General features: G+C 47.6%; 1 protein-coding gene across 1 annotated transcript in view; it reads left to right on the forward strand.

The window, feature by feature from the left end:
• The window catches only part of KCNU1 (potassium calcium-activated channel subfamily U member 1), a 135271-nt gene extending 121545 nt beyond the window's left edge, over positions 1-13726 (forward strand). The window contains 3 exon segments of the mRNA XM_089903756.1: positions 1010-1149; positions 9085-9279; positions 11313-13726. Of these exon segments, the coding sequence (XP_089759882.1) occupies positions 1010-1149; positions 9085-9279; positions 11313-11519 (542 nt within the window). The 3' untranslated portion in view covers positions 11520-13726.
• Positions 13727-14585: the final 859 nt, after the last annotated feature.

A 14585-nucleotide genomic window follows, 5' to 3' on the forward strand; every position in this document is an offset into this window, starting at 1 on the left:
TCGTTCCCACAGGAGGACATGAAAAGGTCCAGGTGATACCCGGACCCACCATGAATTGCTTTGTAAGAGAGGAACCCTGAGCTTCGGGAACCAGCATCTTTTATAATGGGCAGTAAGCATGCCTTCCCTTTGCTCTGGTAGGAGATATCACTATCTTCCAGTGCTATTCTCTATACAAACATTTTTGAAGCTGTAATCTTGGAACAAAGGCAGTCAGCGCCTCTGCTGTCCTCATAGAAATGACGGATTTCCCTGACTACAGAGGCTGCCTACAGGGGGTCTGAGTTGCAGCCTGGGGCCAGCATAGGTTTGCTAATGGATAACTTGGCCACTGCTGCACAGGTCTGACTAGGATGATTCTTGAAGCCCTTGCTGCTTAAAGTGTAGTCCATGAACCAGCAGCAGGAGCATCTGCAAGCTTGTTGGACGCGCAGACTCTCAGGCCCCACCTTAGACCCAGTTAGACCCAGAATCTAGATTATAACAAGATCCCCAGTTGATTCACAGGCACATTAAATTTTGAGAGGCACTGATTAACCCGTTCTGGGCCCAAATAACTCTTAAGGACCCAAGTGAATACCACGCCATCTGTGACATAGCGTACGGAGAAAAAGACAATAACGGGGGTGAGCAGATGTTCCTATTTATGTCTCTTGTCCCTGTGCGATTATGTGAAGTGTCCCCTTTTTCTTCCAGAAGTGTCCTGTCTTGAAAGTTAAATGATTAAGGGTGACATTCTGGACACTTGCTTGGAGAAACTGAGCCTGAGGTACAAGGATATCTCCTTGATGATGAAGGTCCCCAAGCGGGCTTCCCATCTTCAGGGGATGAAGATATTAATACTTGGAAAGAAAAAACTATATACTGCAGTTGAGGCAGGTCCCACTTTGACCCTAAAGTAGGCATCAAATCCTTTGAGCGATGGTCCCTCCTTGGCCTGCCTGGTCCGGAAGTCCTGTATCCTTCATCTTGTCTGCCTGCCTTTCCTTTTTGCCTCTTTCACTTGCAGAAAATCCTTCCAACATGCACTTTATTGAACAGCTCGGTGGGATGGAAGGAGACCTCTCGGGAGTGAGCCTGCACCTCAGCACGTCCTTTGCCACCGGCACTGTCTTTTCCGGCAGCTTCTTGGATTCCCTCCTGGCCACGGTAGGTGCGCTGAAGCCAAGGAGCCCCACGACCAAGACCCTGACGCAGGGAGAGTGCGTGGCTCAGGACTCGGGTGGATGATGCTAACTAACGCCTCGCAATTCTGCGTGCTTGTTGATTTTCCAGAAAAGCTTGTCCACGCACATAATTTCACCTTTGCTCATGACTACCTGGCAAGGGAAGCCAAATGCTCACATTTTAAAAATTAAAAACATGAAGCCCTTAGAGCCAGAACACTCAATCCCGGGAGGAATGAGCACATCACAGAACCCACCTTTCAGCTTCAAGTGCATCTTGGCTGACCAGGCTCTTTGGCGTCAGAGCTTGGGCGGTGATCCTGCTTTCTCTTCTCTCTCAAATATCCCCAAGCTATACAGAAATCGTCCATGAAAGGATGCGGGGTTCGAGGAAAGGGCTTTGTTTCTTTGGCCTTTGGTGGTGTGAGTTTTATTCAGAGCTGAGTCCAGTCTCCCTCCACGTTGCCCCTCTTGTGAGATGCATTTTTTTTTTTTTTTTTTTTTTTTTTTTGCGGTACGTGGGCCTCTCACCATTGTGGCCTCTCCCGTTGCAGAGCACAGGCTCTGGACGCGCAGGCTTAGCGGCCATGGCTCACACGCCCAGCCGCTCCGCGGCACGTGGGATCTTCCCAGACCGGGGCACGAACCCGCGTCCCCTGTATCGGCAGGCGGACTCCCAACCACTGCGCCACCAGGGAAGCCCCTGGGATGCATTTTTGCCTGCACGGTCATTCTTTCCCTGAGCAGTTCCCTTGCATGGATTGTAGGATTTCCATGAGTAGAATTTATTCATTGCGTGAATGCCTATTGAACACCTTGTAGGGTGCTGTCCTAGGTGCTGAGGACACAGCAGTGATGAAACAGACCAGTCTCTGCCCATGTGGAGCTCATGCCCATGGAGGAGGTTGATACACACATGATAAGCATTATGTCAGATAGATAGAAGGGTCACGGTGATGTGAGATAGGACGTGTAGGGTTTGCGGAAGGAGTTGAAAGTTCAATAAGGCGGCCTAGGAAGGCAGCCCTGAGGAGGCGGTATGTGAGTCAAGTCCTGGGAACAGGAGAGCACGTGCCTTTCTGATCTTTGGGGAAGAAACATTCCAGGCAGAGGGAAGGTCAGGTGGGAGCATTCCCAGGGTTTCAAGGAATTTGACTAAACCTTAGGAAATCTGTGCGTAGCCATTTGTGAATGGCTGCAAGAACTCCTGCGGGGGAAATGCTTGTAACCCACTCCCTCACAGATGCCTCCTACCCAGATGTTCCAAGAGAAGGGCTGCAAAAAGGCTGAACATCTATGCACAGATGCTGACACAGCACAAGGCTCTGAGCACAGTTTGCTAGACTGGCTGCCGTCTGGAATTCTGCATAGAAGAGGCATCATTCCTGAATCGTATAAGTGCCTCAGAAGTGCAGTTTGCATTTTAGGGGAGCGTGGTCAGGGCTCACGCATCGCCCTTATGGGCTCAGAGGATTCTGTTGCCCGGCTCGGCTCTGTCTCCCTAAGCCTTTCGGGAGAGGCTCCTCATAAACCCCGTTGAGCTCTCAGAAAGATAATACCGTGTCAGTGACCGTTTAACATTAAACAGGCTGATAGACTACGAATTTCCTAAATTAAGCAGGATTCAGCCTTGACTGAGCCAGAGAGAGAGAGTCAGTGAGGGAAGTCAGGTCACTTTCCTGGAAAGGTAGCTCTGTCAGGGAAAGGATTTTAAAACCCTGCCTGTCATGGATACTTCAGTTACCCTGCCCATAATTAGGGACCGGAGTGTCAGGCAGGAGGTGACGTGGTGAGCTGGATCTGTCTGCAGGACACATTTTAGAAGGGTTTAAGGTCCCCGTCCTCTTCAGAGATCCCTAGACAGCAGGCAGCTTTGTGACTTAAACTCCAGCCTCGGTTAAACTCCACTGGCTCACACAGGTAGGAGCAAAGTCACAGACTCTATTTCGACTTAGTGGGAGGAGCAGGCTGGGCAGTGAGGACCGAGAGAGTGTCCAGCAATATGCACATCCCATGAGCCAGCACGGGTAACACGAACTTGGTGATGAGGCTTCTCAACACTCACCTTATGAGAGTGACCCTGCGACCTCTTTGAGGAGTGCCCCTTCCTCCCAGGCTGCCTTCAGCCGTTGTGTCTCATTCTGCTGGAAAATGAAATTAGCTGTGTAAAAATTCAGGAGTCTATTCTGAGGCTCAATGGTGAAGTCTGTGGGAGAGAGAGAAAGCTACACATGGTGGCCTGGGATGGGGGACAGTCACATGAGGTCACAAGCCGCATTGGACCCTCAGCCTGCCCTTGGGGACTCCTGGGAAGTGCCTGGCTTTGGACTGGCACTTGGTCGTCTGACGAGGCCGTGAGGACGGCAGTGGAGCTTCAGGGTACAAGGCATCCTGTATGTCAAGGGGGCTGGCTTGGAACTTGAACTTCTTAATCTCTACCTAGTGACCTCCTGCCCCAGCTCTCAAATCCTTGATGACGAATGGCCCAGCAAAACGAACACACTTTAACACTGTTTGGAGCTCCAACTCCAAATCTCTGGCCCTGATGAGCTGAATTAGACCCTTGAAAATGCTCAGGGGATGCTGCCCACTTGTTTCCCTCCCCCTGGACCTGGTACTACTGGCTCCACTTGGCTTCTAAGGACGGGGGTGACTTTCTATCATATCAGCCACAAAGAAAGAAAGAGCCCAGGGGTCAGGGCTGAGCCTCCGGTTTCACTGTGTCTGCTCATCCAAGGACAGTTTGGTCTTGGCTGGCCTCCTGACCTTCCACCTGCTCACTGGTGGTGAGAGCAGTAGCCTCTGCGAAGAAGAGAACATTTATATCCTCTCGCACTGAAACCATCTGGGGTCACTGTGGTGGCCCCACAATGTGTGTGCAGCACACCACTTCATTCTCCATACGTATCGGAGCGTGTCCTTGTGCAGGCTTGCGGGAGGAGGGCCAAGGTCCCGATCTCCCCATAAAGCTAGGGTGGCAGTCACGGGCCCTGGGTCATCACTCCCTCCATCACATGCCCACGGCAGATACCACTGACACTCACGGGTCTCTCCCTCCGCATCACACCTGCGAGTCTTTACCAGCACAGACCTTGAGGCGGCATCTTCCAGCGGTTTCACTGTTGAGATAATAATTAGAGCAATATCTGGGGTAAGAACAATGGTAACATCATCTCTCAGGCACTTACTTAAGGTCTTTGCTGAATGCGTTACCTGCAGTTTAATTGTCCCGTCAACCTAACCAAGAGGATACAGTTGCTAGCCTTGTTTTACAGATCAAGACTCCGAAGCCTAGAGGGGTGACTAATGTGCCAAAGGTCACAGCACTTACAGATGACAAGTTGGTTTTCAGACCCAAATTCCTAAGGTTCCAGTGACAGACCAAATCCATTACGACCAAATCCACTGCCTCTCCAGAAGGCTCTTTCTGTGATTACGAGTGTCCTTTCAATACACTGAGGCTGAAGTTCTACTTGAAGGAATCCGCCTCCCGGGGTGCTCCAGAGTCCCTGAGGGATGAGCAGGGAGGAGAAGACCAGGGTGCACCCACCCTCCCCAGTGGCCACCCACCCCTTCCCCCCAGTCAGAACTACTCTACTCTCATCTGGGTCTCATACGAGGCTCCTGCATGAGATTTGATTCAAAGAAGGACTTCTGTTGTTGAGAAGACTAAAAACCACTGCCTAGAAGTTATAGAGAATCTGACCAACAGAGAGGCATAAAATAAGAGAGCCACATTCCTGTTCTCTGTCTTCCAAGTCAAGTCTCCAGCTCCCAGTTGGGAGTCTTGTCCGGGAGACAGGAGTCAGCCATTCCACCCCATTTTGCACATCCATTTTGTCCCATAATTTCCCTCCCCAAGAAACATCTTCCAGATTCGGGTCTTCCCACCTGCCGTCCAGCTTGATGCTCCAAGAGGTCTGTTTCCCATGGCTGCACAGTCAGAGGTTATGCTTAGAATCAAAATGTGTGTTTCCCTGGTGGCCATCCTCTGCAGAAGGGAAAGGCTGTGGACTGGTGCGTTCCGAACAGGCTCCCTCAGGATAAAGGGGGCTGACACCTCAGCAGCTTCTGGAACAGGATGAGGTCACCTCCTTGATTCGCGTCTCAGTGAACTCTGTTTCGACCTAATATTGCGGGGCCTTCTCTTCCTTCTCACCTGTCCCTGGAAAACTGCACTGTGCTTCCAGGTGGCCCGTTAGAAACACAAGGAGGATGAACTCACAGGTCCCGAGGAGAGAACAAAGCCTGAAAAATGTGGCGTGAACTTGTCACCGCCTGAAAGTACTGAAGTTCTGTTTTAGATTGTCATGTAGTTTTCCCCTTCTATCCCCTGATATCCCTGTGATTTTTTTTTCCAAGATAAAAATAATGGATTTTCCCTCCAAATCTTCTGATTCAGCCAACACTATGGCTTCAAGTATCCCCTGGAATACTACTGTAAACTCCTGGCCCAGGTGGAGAAACATGCCCCTAAGGTGTAATTCGGATTTACTTTTAACCCTCAGCTCAATGCTGTATAAAAATATGGAGGGCTCCCCTGGTGGCGCAGTGGTTGAGAGTCCGCCTGCTGATGCAGGGGACACGGGTTCGTGCCCCGGTCCGGGAAGATTCCACGTGCCGCGGAGCGGCTGGGCCCGTGAGCCATGGCCGCTGAGCCTGCGCATCCGGAGCCTGTGCTCTGCAACGGGAGAGGCCACAACAGTGAGAGGCCCGCGTACCGCAAAAAAATTAAAATTAAATAAGAATATGGAGGCGCACTCAGACCCCCCCATATGGGAGCAGGACTCCCATATGGCTTTATAACAATAGGATTTCAAACCTGGACATGAAGTAGGGAGCATTTTCCTTTACTTATAAGGGAGGTAAGGAAAATAAGAAAAGTTACCTGGCTTGAGATTTCAAGTTCACTCAGCTGGTTAGTGGCAGTTTTCCTACCATATAGCCTCATTCTCAACTTAGAAGTATTTCTCAGAAAATGTGGGCCTTAAGACTTTTTGAGATTCTCAGAATTAAAAGTAGTGAGTGGCCAGGATGTTAGTATCTATGTTATTAAGGAGTAATATGAGAGAAACCTCAAACTCCACTGTAGCTAAAAGCTAAAACACTTTGGGCTGCAACATTTTCAAGCATCAGAAGTTCGAATTCTGATTGAACTGATTACATTAGATATTAGAGATATTAGATATTAGATAATATAAATCTGAGTATATTAGAAACACTATTCAAGTTTAGAAGTCCTAAAATGTTTCATGCACATTTCAACTTTCATATTTTCTTGAGAAAGAATGAAAAACCGAAAAAGGAGAGAAGGGAGAGAGGGAGGAAAGGAGGGAGGAAAGAAAAAAGAGACCCATAATGGCAGTGCCATGGAACCCCAAATAATAAGAATGTAAGATGAGCTCAGAATAAGGGTGACATGTAAATCCCATAATTTTCCCCAATATAGAATTGCAAGCCTTTTGATGTCAAAACTGAAGAAATGATAGGGTCAAAAGCTAGCCCTCTCTCTGTTAAATATGTAAAGTACATGTTTCCCTAGAGGCATCGACACCAGGATAACCCTAGAAATTACACCTTTTTTTTTTTAATCAATGGAGAAATATTCTAACAGCATTATGTTTGATCATTCTACATTACGGCCACTTGTTCTTAAACGGATTGTGGTCCAATCTGGATTTACCTCCTCCACTCCCTCCTGGATTTCAGGGGGCCAGATCCATAAGACCCTTCTGGGTAGAGGATGCAACGGGGAGGGAATATACGGAGGTGACTGTCAGTCAGGAGGTTCGTTCTTTCAGTCTGGACATTAGGATGGAGAAGGTGTTTGAAGTCATCTTTAATCTGAAAAATATTGTAAAAGTCCTTTTCTTTTTATTTTCTCTTAATTTACATAGATTATATTATTTCCTAGGTCGCCTTCTCCAGTGGGCTCTACATTTTGCTAACAGTATTGGTTTATTTGTTAAAATTCAACCGCCAGTTGCACTCAATATTCTGACAGCTGTTTTTGCACTCAGTTTTTAAAAATCATTTGTAATAATTGTTTGCAGCAACCTTTGCACTGAATATTCTTACACCTGCCTGGTCCAATGTGCTCTTGAAGACGTGAATGTTAAGTAGACAAAGTCTGTCTGAAAGAACACATCATTTAAGGCCTGTTGCTCAGAGTGTAATTTGAGGACCACCAGTGTCAAAACTACCAGAGGTGCCCTTTAAATTCTGATTCCCACTCCCGTACATAAATTCTGATCCAGTAGATCTGGGATCCCAGAAATCGGGTCTCATGAGTATCACTGCAGGTGATCCAGGTACGTGAACACCAGTGTCGAAGACAGCACGATTCAGTGGTATGTGCTGTATATCTCATTGAATCCTGCAAACAGTGCTCAAAGGTGGATATTATCATGTCATCTTCAAAACCATAGAACTATGACTGAGAAAGAATACACGAATTGTCCAAAGGTGTTTCGGTCCGCTAGGATGTGCCAGTCCAAGATTCAAACTCAGGTGTGTTCTGTACAAACAACTAGCTCTAAAATGCAGAATAATAAAATAGAGTAAAAGCCAGTGGCCATGGGATCACAAAGAAAGGAAAATTTCATTGTGATGAGGCCAGTATAGGGTCTGCCAAGGGGAAAGATGAACCAGATGTTCTAAAGCAAAGGCATGAAGGAGTAAAAGTGTCACGTGAGCAACTGCAGATTGACTAGTGTGCACCGGAGAGAACCATGGCTCATGGAGGTGAGCTCAGAGAGGGAGCTGGTGTCAGATCTTGAGGGCTTTGAAGACCGTGGAAACGAGTCTGAGCTTGGGTTTACTGCAGGTTCAAGGGATGGGTGGTGGGATCTGATTTGCGTTTCTGGACAATCTCTCTGGAAGCATTTTGAGCAATGGATTGTAAATGAGAAAAAGAGTAGTAAAGAGGTGTGTCTCATAACCCAGACTTCAGAAGACAAGTCCCTGAATTGGGGCATGGAGAAAGTGAATGGTAAAATTTCTCAATAACGATGGAAGTCATTCCTATTATTTATAATGAAAACAAAATTACTGATTTTTATGTAGGTGCTATATAACCATGTAAATTCTCATTTCTACTGGAATAAAAGTTTGATTTAGATAAGACAAAGGGTAGGAAATTTAGGACATTATATAGATAATAATGGATTTAAGAAAACCTCATGGGCAATTATTACAATGATATTTCCATGTATGTCACTGCCTAGTCAACACTGAGTGTGTTGGAATCCTTTGGGAAAAGAGTTTAAGAAAATGGCTTGGCCTATTCAGACTCAGGCTACTTTCAAACTAAGTTGACCCACACGTCAAATCGTCAATCTCTGGCTTCATTTTGATGCCAAATATTCTGAAATTCCATTCATTTTATACTCCACACCTACTGTTTTCAAAGTACACCGTAACAACTGTGGGAGATTAAGTTAATACCTGTCCTCAAATAGGTCAGAATCAAAAGGAATATAAGTAGATTCATACCCGGAAGATTCAAGTGTAGACGCCAATAGTAATATAAGTAGCCCCCTAAGGAAACTCTCTAGAAGCCTCTATACATATTTTAAATACATGTTGATGATTATTAGGGTATCTGTGGCCTGATACGCTCCTCTGGTCATTTTTGGAAGCGGGGACACCCTTGGGGTCAGTGTCATGACCCCCTCTTCTCCTACTATTACAGTGTAAGTCCTCCCCAAAAGAGTAGGAACGGGGTCAGTGCTATTTTCTCTGCACTTTGCCTAACCCAGTGCCCTACCCAAACTGCCGGCTTTGGGATGATTTTAATGATAATGAGAGACACTGCTTTGTGCCATCAGATCCATTTCAAACAACGATGCCCACTAAATCGCCACGTCTCTCCACCTCCACCTTCTGACTTTGCACATGCCTCGTCCTTGCTTTCCAGGCATTCTACAATTACCATGTTCTGGAATTACTTCAGATGCTGGTGACAGGAGGGATCAGTTCTCAGCTGGAACAACATCTGGATAAGGAAAAGTTCTGTGGGCTGAATGACAGTTACTCTACCGTTTCACCTGGAAGAATGCGGTGTAAGCTGGGGCTCCTGTCCTTAAACCAAACCATTTTGTCAGACATTCAAGTGAGTCAACTCTTCTCGTAGTAAGAGCGTCCTAACCTCCCTGAGTTTTGGAAATTGATCCAACCTGTTTGGGTTCCTAGATCACCTATAGCATATAAATAATAATAATAATGACAAAAATCAATGTAATTTATATTCATAGTGTATTTACAATTTACAGTGCATTTTCACATGATAACTGTTTTTTGCAACAATTCTGAGAGATCAAGCCATTGTTAGTATCCCCATCCTCCGGGTAAAAACATGCACAGGAAGCATCAGAGAGGTCCCATAACTTTGTCCCTTGACAAGGATTTTAATAATAAGTGTAATGTTAATATTCACTGAGCATTTGACCTGGGCCTGTCTGCTTTGTTTGCTTGTTTGTTTTTCACTTAATCTCTCCAAAGGTTTACATGGTAGGCGTCGTTATTAATTCCATTGAACAGATTAAGAAGCTGAGGTGCAGAGAAACGAATACTTACCTGAGACCGTATTGCCTACCAGTGACCAAGCAGGGTCCCTCTAAGGCAGTCTGACCCAGGGCCTGTCCACTCTCCCTACGCTTGAACTACTAAAGAAATCTGATCCGGACTTCCCTGGCAGTCCAGTGAATAGGACTCCACGTTTCCAAGGCAGGGGGCACAAGTTCGATCCCTGGCCGGGAAACTAAGACCCCGCATGCTGCGGGGCATGGCCAAAAAAAAAAAGAAAGAAATCTGATCGTGTCACCTGAAATCAGGCAGAAGGATTCCACGTTTGGGCCTAAGAATCTGTCTGGGCTAGCCAGTGAGAAATGCTTGAGCTTTCTTAGTCCTCTGAGCTAACAAACAGTAGATTATAGCAAGGAAGAAAATAATTCTGGCAAATCCCAATGAGGCATCTGGGCATCTGGGGCTCTGTGTCGAGTCCAGGCTGCAGTGAGGAATCTACTGGTCAGCCTGCCTTTTGGTTTAGTTTTGAGTGGCATGGCATTTGATTCCCCGGTGTCACCGTCAGGGGCAGGCCTTTAGAGGGGCCTGAGCAGAGCCCCTTCTTCACAGCCCTCTTCCTGCCTCTGTGTCTGCTGTGTCTCGGCAGGTACTGCCAATAAGGGCGAACCCCACGCTCTGTGCATCTGAATTCCAGGTGCAAACAACATTCCAAAGCTCCCTCCATGGTCCGGTGCTTCGAATTTCTGTGGTCCTGGGTTCCTCATCTCAGGCTGACTTGTGAGTGATTCTAAGCCCAGGACAGCTGCCACTGGCCACTTCCTGTGGGAACCAGAGGTGGCAGCGGACTGGTCAGCCCTTTCTTCTCCATTTATGTCTGGTCCTCTGTTCTTTACCCTGAGGAATCACAGAACTAAACAGACAGTTCTCTTTTGACTTCCCTGAACGCACTGGCTACTGCTTTGGAGCCTGCAGTCTACTCAAGGTGCCTTGTTGGCAGTAGCTTGAGAGCAAGGTCAGGAGGAGGATGAGAAGGCCGCTCTCTCATTGTGTGCCTTAAAAACTGTTTTCCGGGCTTCCCCGGTGGCGCAGTGGTTGAGAGTCCGCCTGCCGATGCAGGGGACACGGGTTCGTGCCCCGATCCGGGAAGATCCCACATGCCGCGGAGCGGCTGGGCCCGTGAGCCACGGCCGCTGAGCCTGCGCGTCCGGAGCCTGTGCTCCGCAACAGGAGAGGCCACAACGGTGAGAGGCCCGCGTACCGCAAAAAAAAAAAAAAAAAAAAAAAATCTGTATTTTCCAACCTGGTGCTCACTGTGACTTCTTGATCGTTACCAAACCAGCAGTAGTAATAAAAACGAGCATAGCCCCTTGCCACACCACGCCCAGACAGGCTCCTGAAAGACCAGAGTCATGAAAACAGCTGCCGGTATTAGATGCTCAAAACTCATGGTCAACCTGATTTCCAGCCCACTTGCTACTGCCACCAGAGAGGTATTAGGAGGGAGCTCTTGGGTCTTCCAGACTTCCACTGGGAGAAAAGGCAAGTGACACTCCAGTAAGTGCTTGTTACAGCTTGATTCGAGTGCCACCAGACGTAAGTTTTTCTCTCTTCTCTCCCCAGCCAAGAAGGACCTTTGGGCAAATATTCTGCGGCTCGTTAGATAACCTTGGAGTCCTGTGCCTCGGCTTGTACCGCATGATAGATGAGGAAGAGCGCAACCCAGAGCACAAAAGGGGAGTGTATGCTGGTGTAGAAGGCGCTGGCCACCGCCCAAGCATGAGGGCCAAAGCGACGTCATTCTGTGTGAAAGAGACGGCCAGAGCTTAGGGCCCCCTGATGCAACAGAGGGTGCTGGGGAAGTAGATAACAGTGTAGGATCAGTATAAATAATATGAATGAACCCTGGTGATTGGGATCCAGGTAGTATTGGCCATGTAAGGAGAAGGGTTTCTCTGTCCCCAGTGAAATCTGAAATGCAGACCCAGATTTTCAGTCAGGGTTCTTTTGTAACTTACCCCTCATTGATGCCTGTGCGACTTTTTTAAGCCGAAAAGCCACTGTCCACACTGGAAAGATTTACTTGTTCACTGCCGGACTCGCTGGGTAAATATTTACTGAGTGCCTTTTTTCTAGCCACTGTGCCTTGTCCATGTAAGATACGGGAGTGATGTGTAGAGATTTCAGTTTAAAGAAGATCATTCTGGCAGTAGTGGGGAAGAGAAAGAAAATGTGTGTGGAGGGGAGACGAGAAAAGAAAGGGTACTGGGTAGCAGCTCCAGACAACACAGTAAGGTAGGTCCAGACTAAGAGTCTCGTGGTGGGAACGGGCAGTACTCGGTAGAGAAGGAGAAATTAAAAATAATAGAGTGGAAATGGATCGATGAACCTGTTTCAGGAGGAAGGGGAAGGAAGTCAAATCACTGAAAGCGGAGTAGTCATGAACACGAAGAAAGACAGCTTCTCCGCTCGCAGGAGAAAGGGAGGAAAAGAAAGGATGCCAAGGCAGATCTGGCTGTGGATGAGGGGTGCGCTTAGGGAATGTTTACGTAACACTAGGATTTCTTGGTGATGTGCAGGCATAGCCCTGGCTGAGAGAAAAGAGGGGGAAAGTCTCTAGGGAGTTGAGAAAGACGTAAAGGTACATTAGTCACTGAGGGGAATGGAAAAAGGAGTTTACTGTGCATCTGTAGAAGCAACAGTGCAAAGGGAAAGGACAGGGGATGGAAATAGCCTGAAGAGCGGATGTAACCCAAGAGTAAGGAAATGAGAGAAAGAACGAGGGGAAGTTGTGGTCAGAGACTGATTTATTGAAGGGTGAGATTTTAGAGGCAGGATGTGTCAGGAAGTTACAACAGCAGTATGTGGTCAGGAAAGTGGTTGGGAGATAAAGATCACTGGGGAGTGGAAATCAAAGAAATTGGTCTGCGTGTTGGAGTCGTAAATCACGGAGACACTGCAGGCACATAAGGTGACGGTGGCACTAGAGTTTGAAAGAAAAAGTGTCCCATGTGCCAAAGGCCTAAATAAACATGGAGGTGTGTGGATAACACTGAGGCGACTCAAGAGGAGGGTGGTAAGGCTGTAGAGCATGGACCACAACGATGCGGGGAGCAGGGATGCTCTGGAAGCAGCACTCGGAAGCCTGAAAGATGCTGACCTCCCACCCCCGTCTCTGTCTGTCTGCCTGTGACTGACCCCCAACACCTCTGGAAAACCTGTGGACCGTGGTAATTGGGAGAAGGTGTAGCCCATACTTGGGCGGACCTCAGGGAAGGAAATGATATTCCTGTTTGAAAGAGAGTATGTGGTTACAGCAGATCTTGTTTAGAATATCACAGAGGTTACAGGGGACTCAGTGGGCGAGAGGGAAGTGGGAAGATTATTCAGTGAAAGATCAGTGGTGACTTGTGATGGGTGCTTAGGGAAGAAGAGGTGATTATTCGGGGCAACACTGGAAGTCATGCAGGGTTCTGCTGCCTCAGCGTTCTGACAGGAACACTGGCGTCTTCATGAATCTGCCTCATGTTCTCTGAGGATTTGCCGTGTGCCTGATTTCCTGCCGAGACATCCTGCTTCTCTGCAGTCTGTCCGCGCAGGTCCAGGCTCTGGGTGATCCTTGAAACTCATTGACTCACTATTTGCTTACCCGTCAAGGTTTCAAATAAACCTTTGGTTACTTCTCTTTTTCCTCCATTGGGCAACCTACATTCTGTGGGAAAGTTGGCGGCAGAAACATGAAAATAGGCCTAACCCAGGATGGAAATATCTGGCATGCACGTAATCTTCCAGTTTTGATAAAGCTTGGCTAAGTGCTCAGAATTGTGCCAACCGAATTCATTAGGGTCGTGGATATTAAAAGCAGAGAAACATATAGTTGGAAAAGCCATTAGAAATCAGTTAGCCCAAACCATAGTCCCATCCGTCTCCCATTAAAATGATGAGAAAAGCAAGGCCCAGAAGGGAGGTGGCATGCCTAGGGTCAGAGGTGGTTGGTTTCAGAGGCAGGCGTGAGAACTAGTCTCCCAGTTACTAGCCTGGGACCTCTCCTGTTGCGCTGTGCCAGAGAGTTGTTCTTTTTGTTTGTTTGTTTATTTTTTACTATTAATCAGAAACTAAAGCAAAGCAAAACAAAAACGTTTCCTCTTTGGGCCCAGCAAAATGACTTTCTTGTTTTGGCCACTGCCTGCAGCCACACTGTCCCAGCTGCAGGGGCTCGGAATTCACCTTTGGCTCTTCTTACAGGTTTGTGATCACCCGGCCAGAAAACGAGTTTATGCTGCTGCCCTCGGATCTTGTGTTTTGCGCCATCCCTTTCAGCACCTCCTGTTACAAAAAGGATATTTCACCTCCAAGTCCGTGTGAAATTATAAATATGGTGCCACTGACAGAAGAGACGCTTACAGACATAAATTGTCCTCCTTCAGTTGACCAGGTCAGCGAGTCTGCAGCCCAGCCACCCAGTACATCAGTCCGTTCGCTGGAGCCAAAACCAATCCCCGTTGGTGATCCTAAGCAAGCAGTGTTGACTCCAAGTGGTAAACTCTCATCCCAGACACATCCAGGTGAAACCAGGAAAGAAAACGGAAAGGAAAACATGGAGGAAACCACAGTGGAAGATGCCTCTGCCTATCCAGAGTCAGACTAGACCTGCCGATATTTCCCAGGAGCTCCTGGCTCACTCCTTACGAGGCATCTCCAGAGGTGGTGACTTTGAACAAGGAAGGAAAAGATGGACGCCCACCATTTTTGTGGCCATTGCTGAGGGGTGGATCAGCAAGCCCACACTGTTTGGGAAGAGACAAAAGTCCGAGCTAATCCCACTGGATCTGGTGTGATAAATAAAGAAATAGATGATAAATGCCTCTCTAAGGGAAGTTCATTGCTCTGGGTCTC

This window comes from Delphinapterus leucas, chromosome 21 (assembly GCF_059928025.1).
Source record: "Delphinapterus leucas isolate spDelLeu-1000000601 "Yukka" chromosome 21, BTC_Dleu_Yukka2, whole genome shotgun sequence".
Lineage (NCBI taxonomy): Eukaryota > Metazoa > Chordata > Mammalia > Artiodactyla > Monodontidae > Delphinapterus > Delphinapterus leucas.